Source organism: Musa acuminata, chromosome BXJ2-1 (assembly GCF_036884655.1).
Source record: "Musa acuminata AAA Group cultivar baxijiao chromosome BXJ2-1, Cavendish_Baxijiao_AAA, whole genome shotgun sequence".
Classification (NCBI taxonomy): domain Eukaryota; kingdom Viridiplantae; phylum Streptophyta; class Magnoliopsida; order Zingiberales; family Musaceae; genus Musa; species Musa acuminata.
Genome location: NC_088338.1, coordinates 1,804,270 through 1,823,881, shown reverse-complemented (window position 1 = coordinate 1,823,881; position 19,612 = coordinate 1,804,270). Strand labels below are relative to the sequence as shown.

Below are 19,612 nucleotides of genomic sequence, written 5' to 3'. Positions count from 1 at the left end.
AATGGATGAATATAGACTTGTCATGCTGTTATGTTCTTAGGTCAAGCTTCTATGAAAATATCAGACTTACCAGTGTAGATTTGCTTACTTCAAATTAAAATCTGATAACAATGAAGGACTTCAGCCTTGCTGATTTTTCTCTGGCCATTCTGAAGCATCATCATGGAAATCAAAATGCAGAAAACTAAAGTCAATACCAGATCTCTTTCAAGGAGAAAGTTGCAAAAAATTCACCTAGTATTCATACCCATGGAACATGATTGCTCCTGAAAAATGCTTATCAGTGGTGAATTGTGTTTCCTCATTAAAAGAAGTCCTGAATTGTCCTCCCTTCCACAGCTTTGTTTGACCATTTTCTTCTCCTTCCTGCTTCTGTGTTGAAGGGTTGTACAGAAAGTTAAAGAAAACTGTGGAAGGGAATGACATGGACTTGGAAGGAGAATACTCCACTTCTCTCCAAGCTCATGGTTATACAATGAGCTATATCTTTCTAAGCTGAAAGCTATATGTACATATGTATGTATATACATATATACAGATATATACATATATATATAATGATATATATATTTGTGTGTGTGTATATATATATATATCCTAAAATCATTTGCATATGATATCATGGTTAATCTTCATTAGCCACATAATTATTAGTTTAAACTCTAATTTTGCTGAGACATTTTAATAAATTATAATGCTAAACACATTACAAATACAGTAGGCACTTAATATTTTTATAAATGTACTTAAAACTCAAAATACACTAATATTGAACATCGTTAGAAGTTGTTAACATGATTGTTCTCGATGAGTTTGTAGTATAAATAAATATATGTAGAAATAGTGAATACAACTCAAATTAGTTAATGAATACAATAGTTATTATGAAAGAATGTCAATAGAAAATAAATGTACGTAAATGATTTTAATCTTTAGAGGATAGACGTGAATAATAAATTCCGCATTTCCGGAAGGGGTAAAAGGGGGCGCGCCGCCTTCATGTGAACTCCTCAATGCCACACCTTTCGCCGGTAGGTAACGGTCACAATTTTGGAATAGGCAAAAGCCAGCAAACGTTTAACTTCTGCTGGCCATACCAACGGTTCTATCACGCCCAATGACAAATCTACCCTCGTCGTTTCACGCTATCACCTCTGCCGACAAGGGCAAATCAGTCATTCTAATCCGAGCCCCTATTCTCCCGTTCGCAGCAGAACACGTGGCCTTCATTGTTCTGATACGCCACGTGCTTTTCTCTTTTTTGCAGTGACCTCAGCACGTACCTGCTCCCACTTGCCTGACGTTTGAGCACGTTTATTGCGCGGGTCCCGTTATCCTCTATAGACTCGCCGCTCTCTGATTGGGAAAGGTAGAAGGTACAGAAAAGGGTAGAGAAGTTTCCCGGAGGAGGCATTATTTAATGCGTCCTACGGTTTGAGGGCTCCACAGACCCAGACAGCTCATTGGTCGAATCCCTCCATCCGTAGGGTAACGGCACAGTTCGACGTCCGTTCACACCTCAGCGGTCATTGATCGGACACCAAAGATTCATTGCGCCATCTAATAACGTTGAGAGAATTTTACATATCTAATCCTTACAAATATTTGAAATAGCAAAATGTTTTCCGTCAAATTTTATTATATCATATTATATACATTTAATATTTTGAAATTATGTATACTTATTCATTCATATGTTAGCATTTGATCTATTCGACTCAGATGATTTGTATATATTAATTTGTAAGTTATTGAGTGCTTTAAGGATATAAATGTTGAATTGAAATGGGAAGGAGTAAATACAGAAATCATAAGGGATACATATGCAAATTGGTACAATTTTAATGAATGCTAACGGTGTGCGGCTTCGAAAGCGATTCCCATTCCTTTCGTCCGATCGGTTCTCTCCTCGTTGGATGCTATTAATCTCGGCCTTCGACTCCGTCGGAGGCTTCGGTGTGGCCTCCTCGTGGGATCTGGACCGTCGGATCGACATCGAGCGGTCATGGCGGTGGATGAGGTGTTCGCCACGGCCGTCGAGGACGGGCTGAAGCTGGCGAAGCGGGTCTACGCCGGGAAGGAACGGCAGTTCGCGGCGCCACCGCGGCCGGCCACGGGGATGGAGCGGTCGTCGGAGCCGTTCCTGCCGACAGCGCCGATGGTGTACGCGGTCATCTCCGACCCGGCGATCGTCGACAACCCGGACATCCCTAGCTACCAGCCGCATGTGTACGGGGCGTGCGACCCGCCGGCGCTGATCCCGCTCCAGATGGGGGATGTCGGGCTGGAGGTGGAGTGCCTCCTGGACGCGGCCTTCGTCGCCGTCAGCGGCCGGTGGCGGGTCCACTGCGTGATGCGGAACAAGAGCTGCGACTGCCGGCTGGTGGTTCCCATGGGCGAGCAGGTGAGAAAATCTGGTTCCTTTTGCCTCGATTCCGATGGCGATTCCGTTTTCTACTCTATGATTCCGTCAAATCTGTTTCCTAAGTGAAAATTTTGATTTCCCTTTGTTGGAATTTATGTTAGGAAAAGGGTATCTATTTTGTGAATGATGACTTGTCACTGCTAAGGTAAACAATTGCCCACCAGAACTCTAATCCCCACTTAGTTCTGTTAATGCTTTTGGACTACATAAACTAGTAACAGTTTGGTTGATGAAAATATCTTCATCTGCTGTATGATTAAAGATTTGAAGCTCGAAAAGTCGCCTCGTGGGCAGGCATAACGTTCATAATACCTGGTATGTTGTATTAGGTGCTATTATTACATTATCAGCTAGATTGATGGGCTGACGAGAATTGAGCTTGAAAAATTATCAATGCATGAGAGTCTGGGTAATAATAACACCAGAGAGACAGTGAGAAAACATGAAAGCTGAAAATTTTACTTTTGTGTTCTGGCAATGGCGATATATGCCCTGAGAAAAACAAGCATAAGTTGAGCTAGTGCTCAATATCTGAACGAGCAGTGGCATTTGAATTCTCCCAAAAATGGTTTTTGACAAATCTTTGTTAGGTGCCAAACCTAGACCAGAGCTGACTTTTAAGCTGTTGGATGTTACTTCAATAAATGAAATGTACTTTAGAGTGCTGCCAATTCTCATAGTTTTTGTTATATGTTTGTCGTCTTTGAATTGTTTGATCCTGAAATTATGTCTGCATGATAGATGGCTTAAAATATCATATGGTTTAAGTAGACGACAGAAATCAAAATTTGGCTGAAACAGATAGAAACTGCTGAGTCAGCTAAGGTAATGTTAAATTTATCTTTGCCATTATCAATAAATTTCTTCTTTATAGTTTTTTATAACCATAAGTGGTGTACAGTCTCATTCAGTGATTAAATGATGGTAGTGTTCTTTCTCATAGTTATTATATGATAGATCCGTTAAAGGTATACTCCTCTACCAAATTGTTTTATATGAAATGTCGACAGATTAATGAGAAATTCATTCTTTCTTTTGATCACTGGCTTATTTTCCTGCAAATATTTTGTTAGCTTTTGCTTTCTTCTCAAGCTAAGCATGGTTTGGCTAACAGGGTTCCATTCTAGGTGTTGAGGTTGAGGTTGGTGGAAGATCATACTATACCCAGGTGATTGAACTAGAAGACTATATCATGGAGAACACAGCTAAAATTGAAGGTGGTGGCCTCCTAAAGCCCCAGATGTTTTTCTTAACAATTCCCCAGGTGATTTAGTCATTCATCTTGGTCCCTTACTGATCACATGCTCTATTTCTAAATGTTATAGATAATTTCATGTGTAGTCAACTTTTGTTTTGTCTCCCTTTTTAGGTCAATGGAGGATCAGAGATATCTATTAAAGTGAGATGGTCTCAGAAGTTAATTTATAAGGATGGCCAGTTTTTTATTGCTGTGCCTTTCAATTTTCCAGAATACATCACTCCATTTGGAAAAATTTTCTCAAAAAGAGAAAAGATTCACTTGAATGTGAATATTGGCACTGAAAAGGAGGTTATGTTGCAGACAACAAGCCATCCTTTGAAGGTGATAATGTGTGGTATGTTAGCAAACATATAAAGCAAATGAAGATGATCAGATCAGTTAATGGTATATTCCCATTCTTCTACCAGGAAAAAAGTCGCCAAGCGGGGAAGTTGACTTTTTTGTATGAAGCAGACGTTGAAAGCTGGTCAAATAAAGATTTTGATTTTTCATTTAGTGTAAGTTCCAACTTTCTGGGGTTCATAATTCTATAGAACTTTGAACTTTTGTCTTCCAAGCTAGGCTCTCTACAGCTTATTGTCACAAGCTGACAATTGTGTTCCAAATCACGGCGTTGCTCTCATAGTTTGCTTTAGTTATATATTATTCTTTCCTAAAAGGCAGCACAATGAGCAGGATCACATGGCAAGTTAAAGTTGAGATACACTTGTACTTGACGGTAAAGCATATGGCTTTTAGAATAATTTAGGATTGTAAATTATTCGGATCTGCATTATTCTATGTTTCATTTGTCAATTTATTTAGTTGCATGATATATATATATATATATATATATATATATATATATATATATATATATATATATATATATATATATATATATATATATTCATATGTGGTTTTACTTTTTAAAACTTGTGGAACAATGATGGGGGAATTAAGGGTCCAAATAAAATGACTCTCTGACATGACTTGAACAAATGAGCAGAAAACCACATAAATGATAGAGTCAATAAATGCTTAACCAATTTATAATACAATGTTCAAAATGTGTATATATATGATAAGTGAAAAGAAGATAAATGTGTAACAGCTAGAGGTAACATAATACATTAGGAGACCTGTGTGCTAACTCTTTTTGAGAACTATGGTCAATTATACATGGATTTTATCCAAAGATAGCTTAGGAAAGATGGGCATAGTTCCTTCTACTATATTGATGTGAATATGACAAAGAAGACTGCTGAATGTTCTGTTGCAGTTATTTGTTATTTGCCCATTTAATGCATTAGTTAATAGATAAGCAATTTTTACTACTTTTGTTATTACATTTCTTGTCCTATCTTGTACAGATTTGTTCAGATGATTTTTTCGGTGGCATACTCTTGAAATCTCCAACAACACATGACGTTGACCAGAGAGAGATGTTCAGCCTTTATCTTTTTCCAGGAAGTAACCAGAAAACAAAGGTTAATCTCTCTGTGAATTTCAATTTTCAACTCAAAGTATAGCTCCCTGTATTTTGTGCTTGCAATATAAATTTTGGCTTCAGATTTTCAATGACCAACACTGCAAGATTCTAACTCATGTTTCATGTAACAATATAAACTTTAAGTAGGCTAGCTTTTCAGAAGTAAGACAGGCTTGATAAATAATTGTAAAATAACAAGCGAAGCTAAGAAATTTGAGATTTTCCATTAAAAATTGTTGTTGTCTTGCTGATTGGACCAGGACTATGAAAAGTAAATGCTTGTTTTCTTGATGTCATCATCATTATGATCTTTACTTGTCACATAAAATTTTGAGACGTTGAATTTAGAGAATATTTGAACCAAGGGAGGTCTTATTGAAAAATTGACATATTCTTTGACTATCAACAACTTTATAGTGGGTACACAATTCTTCTCTGAAAGACAACAGCTGCTTGGAAATTACACCTCAAGGAAGTCTTTATTCTTAATTGTATAGAACCAGCTGCATGCAAGTTTTTCCTGCCGTTTGGCTTTCCTGGTGTCAATTAGATAATCCAACAATCACATTCTCTTTTTCAATGTCGCCAACCTTCTTTTCCTTGTTCTTTCAGTTGGAACCTTTAACAGGAATTGAAGTATCTTCCATTATTTGCACACGCAATATTTTATTTTTCTCTGATATGTCCGGATCTTCTTTGATGATTTTTTTGCTCATTTTTCATGTAATTCTCTTATTATCACAAATACTGTAATCCTTATTTGTTCTTTTCATTTTATGATCAGCTAAGCATACCTGTCACTTACCACTAGTACATTAATTTTTCACTTTACCTTTCCTGGTACCATTAACCAACCTTATGGTCCTCTCACTTCTAAAGTTCCAACTTCTTGAAGCATAATTTGTACCTAGTTGTAAAATTATTACGATAATGAGTTTCCTTTTGTTGGAATATGTATTTAATTATTGCTACATGCAACAGAATGCACCACTTCTTAACCACCCAAACTTTTCTTATATAAACATTATCTTTTTCATTTCCTTCTTGTTGAATAATAGATCTAAGATAACAAATATTTTACATTTCTGGTCATTTTTGAACATTTTCTTCAACATTTGATTTCATGTACTAGTTCACTGTCTGGTAGTAGCGACTCGGAAACAGCTTTAAAATTTAGAATTCCTGATGTAGTTTGTCCTAAAGGTCAATTTACTCTTTGGAGGCAGGTAGAGAGTACTAACAGTGATCATAATAACCAGTTCATGCTTTTTCATACAAGCTTGCTGGAGGCAGCTTGCAACAGGTCATGCCTATATCTTTGGAATCTGAACTAGTCTACTGTTCTATTTCACTCATGGAGGTTTTTTTAAGAGACAGATGAAATGATTAGTCCATCACTTATCAGTAGCATAAAAAAGTACAACATTGTTACTACAGACCAGCTGAGAATAGGCAATCAACTAACGACAATGAATTCTTCCTCCAGAATAGGGTATTAGATAGTGACTATAATCAACTCCCTCTCCAAGTTCATAAGGTTAAAGCCCTCTAGATCATTGTCCAACAATGACACATCATTCATCATTGTCCACAATACCTATCTATAGACTTCAAGCCTCTTATAATCCCAAATGTGAGCCCATGAGAGATTCATCTATAAGAGCATTCAACAAGACTACATTTTCTCTCTTCGATTTGCTGTTGGTGTCTCTCCAAAGATAGTGTCGACCATGGAATACCACAAGGGAACACCATCTATGCTTTATCTTCTTATATGATTGTCTTTAGCCAGTCTGATCTAATGTTTTATTAAAAGATATGAGCTAAATGATTGGGTTAGGTGCCATTGATTGTTTGGCCATAAGGTGGCCAAGCAAGTGCAACCAATGCTAACAAAAGCAACAACTTTTGCCTTTTTACTTTCACAAACATCCACAGAGTTCAAAAAAACAGATATATATATATATATATATATATATATGGGCGAGGCGAGGTGAGGCCCAAGCGCCTCATATAAGGTCCAGGTGGCACGCTTCAGTAAGGTGTCGCCTGGTTGATATAGGGTAATTGGGTTCAGTTAAATGTGCGTTAGTTGGTTCGATTGAACCAACTAACGCACGCAGTTACCTCAAAACCTGTGCGCGACCTCAACTCCCAACCCTAGCATGTGCTTTCTCCCTCTACCTCCTCCGTTGATGATTTTTCCCTCTACGTTCGTCGTCGACGATTTCTCCCTCTGCCTTCGTCGTCGACGATTTCTCCCACTGCCTTCGAGTCTTCCTCTGTCGTCGATTGAGTCTCCTCAGCTTTTGCTGTTGTCCGCTATCTGCTGTTGCTATCTGTTGCTGCTATCGCTGCTGTTGAACGTTGCTTGTTGCTATCCGCAACTCCGCTACCGCTATTGTTGTCCATTGCTCCTCATCGCTGCTTCTCTTCTGAGTTCTGACTTCTCACTGTCGGTTTCATTGGGTGATCTTTTTTATCCCTTTTAACAGTTATACTATTCCCTTCTAATTGTTGTTAATAGTAAATAATATATTATTAACAGTATATTATTAATTACTGTATAAAATAATCTTTATTTATTAGATTAATAATATTATTTTTCTACAGAGGCGGAGGTACCGCTCGTAAGCCCTGTGGAGGCAAAGTCGATGCTTGTGAGCCATGACGCTTGCGTGAGAAGTGGGAATTAGGGTTTACCACTTCTCTTATATGGTGAACTAGACCGAGGTGGGTCCATGTACCGGCCAATGCTTAGATTGGTACGTGTGCCTATTTCGTACCGGTCTGAGTGAAAAGGCGATCCCTAATCAAAACCCTGGTGTTTGGAGAATATTTTAGCATTATCATTTCTTGTTGGCACTATAGTCTCAATTATTTCCTTGTTTGCATTTTCTTCTGAAAATGATCTAAGCATTGATGCACAAAAAAGTAATACATAACATATAGTACTTGCATATATTTTGGAATTTAGGATACATGTAAATATTGTTTCACCAAGTTTTCCTTTTTTGTGAAAATGATTTAATTATGTTAGCTTGTAAATTCTCTATCTTTACTCTTTTGGTTCTAATGTGATAGGCCTTCAAAAATGAAGTTGTTTTTGTCATTGACATAAGTGGAAGCATGAAGGGGAAGCCCATCGAGAATGTTAAGAGTGCAGTATCTACATCACTGTTGGAGCTCAGACCAGGAGACTATTTTGATATAATAGCTTTCAATGCTGAGTTGCACTCTTTCTCATCCTGTTTGGAGCCTGCAACTGCAGATACGATAGAAAATGCTATCCAGTGGATGAACAATAATTTTGTTGCAGAGGGTGGAACAGACATAATGCACCCCTTAAATGAGGTAAACAAATATGACATATTACCATGTTGATGCCATCTGTTTGAATTTTTGTCTGTAGCAGTAGGATGTGCTTAACTTGCTCTCATGCATACATTAAATTCAATATTTGTGTTCTTTATTTCTTTTCTTTTTTACAAACATTGTAAGCAAATTCTGCATATTGATTCTTCTGATTCTTTCCTCATAGGCAGTAGGTTTGCTGTCAAGTACAAAAAATTCAATTCCGCAAATTTTTCTCATAACTGATGGAGCTGTTGAAAACGAGCGCAACATCTGTCATACTCTTAAAACACATCTGGAAAATAGTGGATCAATTTCTCCTCGAATTTCAACGTTTGGTGTAGGTAATGATTAATTATAGTGAATATGAACACTCCTCTTCAATTTAGATGTTTGTGTGAATTTCTCTTTTTGTTTTTCATGAAATTACATAGTGGTTTTAATAATCAGAATCAGAATTATGAAACCAAAATGGTGGTAAAGGATTTCTCAGATTGGTCTGCTCTGGTTTTAACAACTGACAACTTGCTTTTGATGTATTTTGGGTGTAATCGAAATGGTTGACAAAAAAAATTAAGCTTCAGACTGACTGCAAATGTAACTGCAAATGTAATAGCAGATCAATTTCTACTCGAATTTCAACTTTCGGTGTAGGTAATGGTTAATTATAGTGAATATGAACACTCCTCTTCAATTTAGATGTTTGTGTGAAAAATCTCGACTGCTGTTTTTTTTTTTTCGTTTTTCATGAAATTACGTAGTGGTTTTAATAATCTGAATCTGAATTACGAAACCAAAATTGGTGGTAAAGGATTTCTCAGATTGGTCTGCTCTGGTTTTAACTACTGGCAACTTGCTTGTGATGTATTTTGGTTGTAATTGAAATGGTTGACAAAAAAATTAAGTTTGAGACTGACTGCAAATGTAACTGCAAATCAAAATTTTTTTCTTTGAAATAATTTGAATAACTACTCTTGTTGTTGATGGTTGTATTCATGGCCAGAACCATTATCTGCAACTAGAATGTTGCATAGTCCAGATCTTGCACACACTCAGAAGTGATCATTGTAATCTGCAACTTCACTGGAAATTTGTTTCCCGAATACTAAATGTCGCTAGCAAATCATTTCATTATATTTTAAATTTTATCACATGTGTAAGATAGTTCCTTTTATCTGATCTAGGCTTGTCTTTAAAATTTATCAATGATTACTATACAGTCCTTGCTTTTGATAGTTTTGAGAGGTTGGTTCTTATGAAAATCAAGGTTTTTATTCTATTTTTCCTCTCTGTGCTCTTGAAGTTTATGCTTTTTATACCTTGATTAACTTATCAATCCCTAAACTAATATTGTGTCGTACAATTATACTATTCATTTGTTGAACTACTATTTTAAGAAAAACCATCAGGGCTTTTCTCTGTACTAATTTAGACTCCCTTGTTTTTTTTTTGTCACACTGGAAATTCTTTATTAGGTTCTTATTGCAACCATTACTTCTTGAAAATGTTGGCATCAATCGGGAGGGGACAGTATGATGCTGCATATGATTCAGGTCAGTTGCTTTTTTCAAATTTGTTGGGTTCTTCAGGCACCCATATTATGGCTTCTTCCTCAGTATTATCCTTTCTGCAGAGACCGTGCTTGAAACCATTTCACTTGTCATGTATTTATATTTTTCTTGCCTGTACTTTTGTCCATCCATTGGTGATGAGATGTTCTTTGTCCATATGTTGGAAGCACTAAACATCGTTTTAACTAAAAGAGGATTGGAGACATTCAGAAGAAAAAAAAATTGGGCTAGTTTGCAAAATAGCACTTATATAGTTATAATATGGCATATAAGTCCAAAGATAATATAATTTTATTTTCGTGTTATTATGCACATAGAATAATAATTGAACGTATCCATTTGTTTTTTTATAAAACTTTATTTTCTTAATTTAAAAATTAGTATTGAACTGACTTCAATCCATCATTTAATCTGGTCAATCCGACAAATTTTCAGAGCCAAAACCAGTCCCAATCTTGATCTAGTGAACCTTCACAGTTGATGTAGGGATACTGATTGATCTAGTGAACCAGTTCCATCATTTATATTTTGGTTTTTGTACAGTATGAATGTAGGAAGTTAGAAAGTAATATATTAAAAGACGTTTTATCTTTCACATGACTATGTTAAGATAGATCTTTGGAGTTAATAGAAAAACCAAAATAAGAAGTGGTTGCATCTGTGAATAATGAAGGATTGTTTCTATTGATGATAAAATGTGGGAAAACCATTTTAAGGTGGTTTGAACTTGTTTGAAGGAGATCTAAAAATATACCAATTAGACAAGGTGAGTTAACTAGATTAGTGGTGTAAGAGATATAAACAAATGGATAAAAATATATTATTAAAAAAAAGAAAGAATTATATGACTCTTAATTTTACTAGTGTTATTTCAAAGTGCCTCAATTAGCAGTTTCTGAGTGTACTTGATCATCATCATCATCATCTTCTGTCATCTAATGGGTTTGGGCAGGTGGATGAATTTTCATTTGTGTTCCCTCCATGTTAACAACTCTGTTCTTTTTGGAAACTTATCTACATTGATGTAGTAGATTTGCAACCTTGTCAAGTAGTAGATTATCCTACTTCTTTGAATTCTTAAACCGACCAAGTGCAGGGTCTTGGTCATTCTGAACAAAACAGGCATCAAGTGTAACATTTTATAGTCATGTCACATCGTGATCTTGACGACTTCAAGCCTCTCACATGTCCTAAATGCTAATACAAGTGATGAGCAGTAATGTTTAATAACTATGTTTATGGTGCTTGTTGTCAATGTTTGTAACTAAGATTTATTATTAGATAATCCCAAGGAAACAAAGTTATAAAATTCTTTGGGATAGTGGTACTTTATATCTTGTGGTTTTCAAATGTAAAGATCAATATGCATTTTGAGTAAATTGATGTCTTCCTAGGGTAGGCCTAATTGGATCAATTTTGAATTATGTCATTTGAGTTCCCCTAGTAATTGTCTAAATCATCCTCCAGAATAAGAAATTTCCTTCTTTCTACCGGTAGCCTGTTAAAACTTTAAAATGGCATGTTGAAATAGCAGGTGGGCATTTAATGGTGGATTCTTAACCTCTGCTTTGTTAAATATAATGTTTTATTGTAGGTGGATGTGCCTATCCATAATAATGCATCTGTGTTAGCATTTTAGAAAATAGTGTTCTAGAGACATTATTGGTTGTATTTACTTAAATTTCTCAGATGATGTCAATCCTAATAGTTTTCTAGATTTCTCTTTTGTCAATCTAATTGCAGCTTTAATTTATCTCTAGATTTAATTGAAATGTGTATTCAAAGATGGTTTCATAGAGCTTCATCCACCATCGTTGCGAATGTGACTGTTGACTTCTTCAGTTATCTTGATGAATTTGAGGTATGTTCTGGAATAGTGAGTTTCTACAATTGAGTGCCAAGTGGTAACAGGGATGGAATACAGTGACCAATTTCCCCACCATTGTTTAGCAGAAACAGCACATCCCCTTCATTGGGCCTCTTTCATGTTCTAGGCCATATTTTTTACTTATTAATCGTGCATGCAAATTGAGGTGATTTCTCACATGGCTGTTGCCTATTATTTTGAAATTGAAGTTACTCCAGAACTTCAGATGTTGTACTGGTTTCAATAGTGCAAGAGTTTCCATAATATCTCTTTTTTGTATTGTAAAATCTAAATTAATCTTGTAGGTCTCATCCATGTTGTGTGATATTGTTATCTTCTCTGTTACTTTATGCTTTATGTAATGCCTTTTACATCGCAAAGTCTCATTTCCTTGAATTATCATTATTTTTTACTATTTTTAATTGACAACGGTCACTATTTTTCTTAATGAGTGATGCATAAAAAATCATTACTAAAGCCAAATTATCAGGATGTTTCAGGCATGAAAAGTGTGGAACCTGACATCATAGGAGAAAGGATCAGCAATGGCTACTCAAATCTTTTAATGATGGTCATTTGCAATGCCACCATTCCCATTTCCCTCCTCCGTTTACTGACCTTAATTCTTAAGTTTCATCTTTGTTCATGATGTCATGACCTTTCTCTTATGACATCATAACCAGCTTTCTGGAGTAGTATGTATACATTTGCAGACTAATGAGGGACTCTATGCATTCATTTCTTTTATGTAATGCCCTTTACATCGCAAAGTCTCATTTCCTTGAAATATCATTATTTTTAACTATTTTTAATTGACAACCTTCACCATTTTTCTTAATGAGTAACGCATAAAAAATCATTATTAAATCCAAATTATCAGAATGTTTCAGGCATGAAATGTTTGGAACCTGACATCACAGGAGAAAGGATCAGCAATGGCTAAAATCTTTTAATTATGGTCATTTGCAATGCCACCATTCACATTTCCCTCCTCCATTTACTGACCTTAATTCTTAAGTTTCTGGATTTCTCCTTTGTTTCATGATCTCATCATAACCTTTCTTTTATGATATCATAACCAGCTTTCTGGAGTAGTATGTATACATTTGCAGACCAATAAGGGACTCTATGCATTCATTTCTGGAGTAGTATACCAGCTTTATGGGCATGAAAATAGTGAATATTGAATACAATGTATAAAAGGATCAGTTGACATAGGTTTGTGGATTACACACCGCTTTGATAACTTCCAATTATGGCGAGTCCAACTTATTCAGGTTATTTGCCTAGCCAGATGATATGTAAGGTTTTGCTTTATAGATCCATTTTATCTCATTATCAAACAATTTATGATTCACTTGCTTCACATAAGGGCGTGTACTATTTTTCTTTTCAATGATCTTTCTTATGGTCCTTTTTTTTTGACAAAATAGTATTGAAGCTTGCTTGGTTTTCTTTCAGGTATACCCTATCCATATTCCAGATCTCTCGGGTCAATGCCCATTGATTATATCAGGCAGATGTTATGGCAAGTTCCCAGAAACTCTTCAAGCTAAGGGAATCTTGGCTGACATGAGTGATACTGTTATTGACATGAAGGTGCAGAACACAAAAGATTTCCCTCTTGAGAAAGTAAGATGCCTGTTTAATCCTTCTACTTTTCATCATATGAACTTATTTATGACATATTCACTATATTTTCCCTTGTTAGGATGTTCAATGTCAATTTTTTTGCCGAATATTTGTGGTATACATGACCATGGGGTTTCCTGCTGCTCTATGGTGCCCACTTGGCATCTGGTTGGAGTGGCATCACATGATGCCCATGCTGGCATGAACCGGCAATATATGCTGTGTCATGTGCCATGTTTTTGCAGAGCCAGTCATCATTAAAACTTTTGAGCACATATGCTTATTTTCAGAATTCCCCCTCACCCTGGTTCAAAATTCATATATAACTAGGTTCCCTTTATTTAATTTATTAAGAGCATCTTAGAGTATAGAGAAAACCACAACTGTGTTTAAATCTTACTTAAAAGTTTCAGTATATTTTATATGGTTTTCCATCTATCTGGAGAAAAATCTCCCTCTGCTACATTCAGTTGACTGAGAGAGAGAAAGATCTCTCTCTCTCTCTCTCTCTCTCTCTCTCTCTCTGTGTCTTGATAGCCCAAGCCCTTTGCTGCCTGCCCGCCTTCGCTGGCTCACTCCTCTTTCTCTTCTTCCTCCTCTGCATGTCATCCATCGACATATCATGTGTCAGAACATTAGTAGGAATTGGGTCATGTCAGTAAACTAGGACAGCTTTGGTACCATAGACTCTGATTTGCAGTAGACAGAGAAAAAAAATGTTGCAACAAACTTGCACTTCTATCTTTTTCTCTTTGTAAATGCCTGTCATTATCTACATGCACAAAATTCGATGGCTATTTTGGAGAAAGGTTTCTTTATCACATTACAACAAGTTGAACTGAATTATGGCATATCTGTTGTTTTGTTAGATTTTCATATATCTGACACACCTTAAACATGGTGAACTAACGATGAGGACACAATGATTGTCACGTATGTAAACAACTCTTCCAAGCATGTTTAAGATTAATATTCAGAATATATATTTCCATTTATTTCTGTTTGGAGTGACCTGACCTTGATGCAATCCTCTTCACAAAAAAAGAAAAGGGGTACCATCTTCTTGTGGTAGTAGTTATTGGCCAATTAGATTTAGAACCACTATCTATCTTGATCTCTGCTTCTTTCGGTGAGATACTTAGAGAGCTAATGTCTCACTGTGAATTTGTAGTTTCAACTTTCAACTGGGTATTGCCTTGTGTATTATGTCGTACATCTGGATGGAGTAAAGATGCCTTGACATGCCTATTGAGTGGCTGACATCATTACTAGATCTTCTGTCTGATAAAATGTTTCAATTTGGATGTATACCCAGAAGAACATCTACTTTATCTTTAAATTAGAACCAACTTATTATTTCAAGTTGTCGTTCAGAATTTCTAGAAATGGGGAAAGCATAGAAGATTTAAATCAATCAAATCTGCAACTAAGAACTCACTGTGACATTTTTAGTTCATTTCATGGAAGAGAAAACATGAATACACAGCACTGTGACAGTTTTCTTTGTTAAAGTTGTCAAGTCATTTATGATAACAGTGTTATCCATCAATATTCTCTCAATTTTCAACAAAAACTTCAGAAAACTGATGAATGATGAGATATACACATTATGCCAATAATGATGGTACCTTCTTACAATCTCCGTACATCATTCTGAGGAGAAACAAGTACTTACAGCACCATATATACGGAGAATGACAAAGGAAGATGTATTTAGAGTGGAATCAGTACCATAGTTTATGCAACCACATTAAGTTGTAAGTTATAACATTCATGGATTGCAAATTTCTTTATTTAAAATGAGAAATTTTAGGACAAAATTCCTATGTTGCAAATGACAGTTTTTGCTTTTGGTATAATGTTTATGCCCATGTATTTGCCTTTTTATTCATATCAAAATTAGTAAAGAGAGAGATCAATAATTTTCCTAAGTAATGTTGTCTTTGCAGGCTTTTGTTAAGCAGCATATAGATCTTCTTACAGCTCAGGCATGGTTTTCTGAAAGCAAACAGCTCAAGGAAAAGGTTTGTTGCTACTACACCTAATGTGACACTTGTAACAAGAATTTCTTATATGACTATATCAGTTAAATATGCAAATTAACTAAATTATGTCATAACCTCATAGGTTTTTCATGCTTTTTTAGGTTTAGTTTAAAATATTATATTCTTGCTTTGACCTTAATGTGTGTGGCTAACTGTTTTGTATTAGCAGAGAAACCATTTCTGTGGGCCCACCATTATACTGATGTCGACTTTTATAACCAAGGTTTAAAGATTCAGGGGAAAAAAAATCCTGTTTTATGGTTTTTTCAGTGAATTATAATTTCGTAAGAGTAAATATTCAGTAAATATCAGTATGCTTTAGCTAGAAATCAATGAATAATGAATCAAAACACTTTTTAGATATTGCACAAGACTTCTTGCTACAAATTAGAAGTGATTCATTTGAAAGATAAGCATCAGATTTATCATTTATTGTAAAAAAGAAAACAATTTGGATCTTGAGAATGAGACTTCAATTTGTTGAGTTCCTACTTTGCATATTCAGTTACTAGTCTAGTCATGGTGTATATCTCGTGGACAGGAGCTCATATATTGTAATTTTTGCGGCTGTTAAGTAGCTCTACTTGTTCTTCTGATGGTTCTTGATCTTGTGGTTTGTATCATGACGATGATTTCATAGCATTTTATGTTAATTTCTTTACCATTTGTGCAAAATGAGGATCCACACTCGATTCTTTTATCTTAATTTTGAAATATGAAAACTTGGTTATATGTGTAACCTTGTACATTCAAGTTTAATTGTTCAGTCAGCTCATGAACAAGAAACTTTTCTCTCAATTCAAAGATAGTCCAAAACTGTGGATTTATTTGATTTAACATTAAATTAGTACAAGAGAAAAAGATGAGGATATGCTAGAGTGAGAAGAAAAGAAGAAAATTACAAGAAAGACATTTTTACAAGGCACAAAAGTCTCTAAAGTCCACTGAACTCTTTGGAGGCACATTAACTCACTAGCGAGTCAAACTTCTGTTTAACTTTCCAATAATGCAGTTTACGATAATTGATCTTTGGAAAAATCTCATATTGTTGTCTTTTCAAAGATTCCATCCATATCATGTGGATCTCCGCCTTGCCTTTGCTCTTTACTTCCTCCAGGTCTGCCACAACTTTGATATTTCCACTGAGAGCATATGGATTTCAATTGCTCTTAGGATCTTTATCTGACCATCCTTCAATAGAATGCTCGTTGGCTGTGGTCATCATCCTCAACATGCCACACCAATTGCATGTCGTATCAAATTGTCTTTACTTCTTATTTAATGCATAGCTGGAATGAGTCCTACACTTCAATGCAAGCCACATAGAGCATTTTGCTCTGTTAGAAGTAGGGGACTACATAGAGAACTAATGTGGGCTTACTTCTTTAAATTTGAGAAAATTTATGGACAAGATGGAAGTCTGCAGGTCTGCAAGTCCCACCTTAAGTACGCTGATGGTTTCAGCAACTCATTGTACTGTCATTTCCTTCGGCGGCCAATTTATGCTCAGCACCTTGACAAGGTTGTCCCCCTGGATGTAGTTACTAAAATGAATTAGTAAAAGAATTAATATATTAGGTGTTATATAGGAGAGTGTTGGCACCCTGACAAGGTTGCCCCCCCGGATGTTAAGAGTTGGTAATGGCAACAACCTCTATGCTTGCATGGGATCATCTTTGATGACTTCTGTTTATGCTTGTATATTATTTACTTAGTACCTCACTATTTTTTATTATGGGAAGCAAATTCCATTTCTTTTGCTGAATTAGTAAGCTCAAACACAAATTAATAAGCTCAAACACTTGAAATTTTATTTTATCTCAGAAAGTGAAATTAAGATTTTTTCAATATTGTCAAATAGGTTTTCCTTTAATTCGCCAAGACATAATTTTTGGTTTCACATCTGCTTGTTCGCTGTAGTGTTGCAGCCTGCTCCAATATTTAGATGGAAAATTATGAGTGCTGCTAGTTCTTATACTTTGTTTCTATTCTTTTTCATTCCATAGGTTACTAAATTGAGCATACAAAGTAGCATTCCATCGGAGTATACATGTATGGTCTTTCTTCAAAAGGAAACAGAAAAGGACGAGTCACTTAAAAAGGTATTGATGATCTAATAATTAAAATTTAAACTAATTTTTATTGCAATTTTCAGTAATGTATTATTCTGGGCCTTCAGTATATTGTTTAAATGAAAGGATCTTCCCCATAAAGTAGTTATTCCACATGCCATAGACATTAAACTGAATAAGCATGCTAATGATTCTAAGTTGTAAAGAGAGTTTGCATCACTGCTAATATTTATGGTCATTAGGCTTAACCGGGTATATGGCAATGTCTAACAATCATTTCTAATGAATACCTGCATGCCATCAGAATATTTCTTTTTCTGGTTTTTCCACTTCACAATAGTTGTAGATAAAGAAAAGTTTTAGATTCATATATTTAAGATATCATAATCATGTTATTTGAATTGCCTCACTTCTCATCCCTTACTGATGTCCTTTTAAGCAAATCTCCCAGTATTAAGTTCCATCATCAACAGCAAAGACTTTGGTAAGAGAACTCTGATATGATAAAAGCTGGATACTTATTTTAGTTTCAACACTCCATAGATTTCTGCCTTTGATATTTTTCCATCATATATGTTAAATTTTCATATAAAAAAGATACCTACAGTTTTCTTGATCCTGCAATAATAATCATTTTGCTGACTATGCTTGAATTAAGTTCTAGGCAAACCTGCCACAACAAATTATGCATCATGTCTCACCACAACAATGCTTGAGCTGATGTAATTTGCAAAACTCAACAGGTTAAGAAAAGAGATTCAAGAAAGCATGCTGGCTCCAAAGATAACTTGTTAAATTTGGTACGAGATATGGCCATTGGATTTGGAGATATAACCGCAACCATAGAAAATCACCCTACGGTGCTTGGAGAGCCTAAAGAGCCTGCCACCTCCCTCGTCTACAACAAGGCCATTGGCTGCTGTAGCAGGATAGCCTACTGCTGCTGTTGCCCATGCTTCATAAAGACCTGCTCTAGGCTGAATGATCAGCTTGTGATTGTAATGACACAGCTCTGCACAGCCCTATCTTGCCTTGCGTGTTCAGAGTGCTGCACCGAGTTATGCTTCGGCTCCGATTAGTCCGATTTCTTCCCTTGTTCTGCACTTGTATATTATGTTATTAACTATGTACATTTGCCTATCGTTTACTCTCTGTTGTCAGTTGCTATAATGTATTGTATTTACGGTTGTATTTTCATCTGTATCATCTGATCCAAATCGCATAGAAGTGTCAAGAATAGCTTATGACCCTTAAAGAGTGCCAGGGGTCCTCTTCCTTTGATGCTACTGGCTTGTAAATTATGAGTTGTATTTGATAATATCAAGAATAGGTTTTTCCAAACAAAATACACTCATGGTTGAGGAATTCAAGTCCTAATCATTACCAATTTCTGCTGGTAGAACTGATCATACAAGCATATCTCAGGCAAAAGGTGGAACAGAGGTTGACACCCCTACTGAACTATTGAATTATTTTGTTTACATGAACAAGAATTTATCTGCAGTTTTCTTTCTCAAACATTTAGAACACAAGAAAACAGATTGGAAGATGGAGTAGAAGTACACTGCCATTGTGAGACAAGTTTCCCAGTGGATTAAATAGACTTTTAACTGCATTCATTATTCTAACTTGTATCTTTTCTTGAGTAAATCAATTTTCCTTCTCAATTGAAAAATCCAAGGAAAATGTTACAAACAGAAGGTTCCTAAACAGGGATTTGTGAAGCTTACTCCACTAAATTTCAGAAGTGGGCATAAGTACCTTTTTCACATCTAGTCAGCTTGGAAATGCATCATCATAATTATCAACATTTAGAGTAAAAAAGAACAAAAAAATATAGAAAGAAACTTGAATGGGAAAACAACAGCTCTCTTGTTTCCTTCTTCTTTCACATGCTTTGATGTCATTGCTGAA

At 35.6% G+C, this 19,612-nt stretch overlaps 1 protein-coding gene across 1 annotated transcript; it reads left to right on the top strand.

Moving 5' to 3' along the window:
• Positions 1–1,872: 1,872 nt before the first annotated feature.
• Positions 1,873–19,063, top strand: LOC135598378 (uncharacterized). The gene is made up of 13 exons (XM_065092070.1): positions 1,873–2,404; positions 3,540–3,689; positions 3,795–4,007; positions 4,094–4,183; positions 5,039–5,155; positions 8,242–8,511; positions 8,699–8,855; positions 9,987–10,064; positions 11,843–11,943; positions 13,411–13,581; positions 15,531–15,605; positions 17,633–17,728; positions 18,442–19,063. The coding sequence occupies exons 1-13, from the start codon at positions 2,006–2,008 to the stop codon at positions 18,775–18,777; spliced, it is 2,253 nt and encodes a 750-aa protein (XP_064948142.1). The 5' UTR covers positions 1,873–2,005; the 3' UTR covers positions 18,778–19,063.
• The last annotated feature ends 549 nt before the right edge of the window (positions 19,064–19,612 follow it).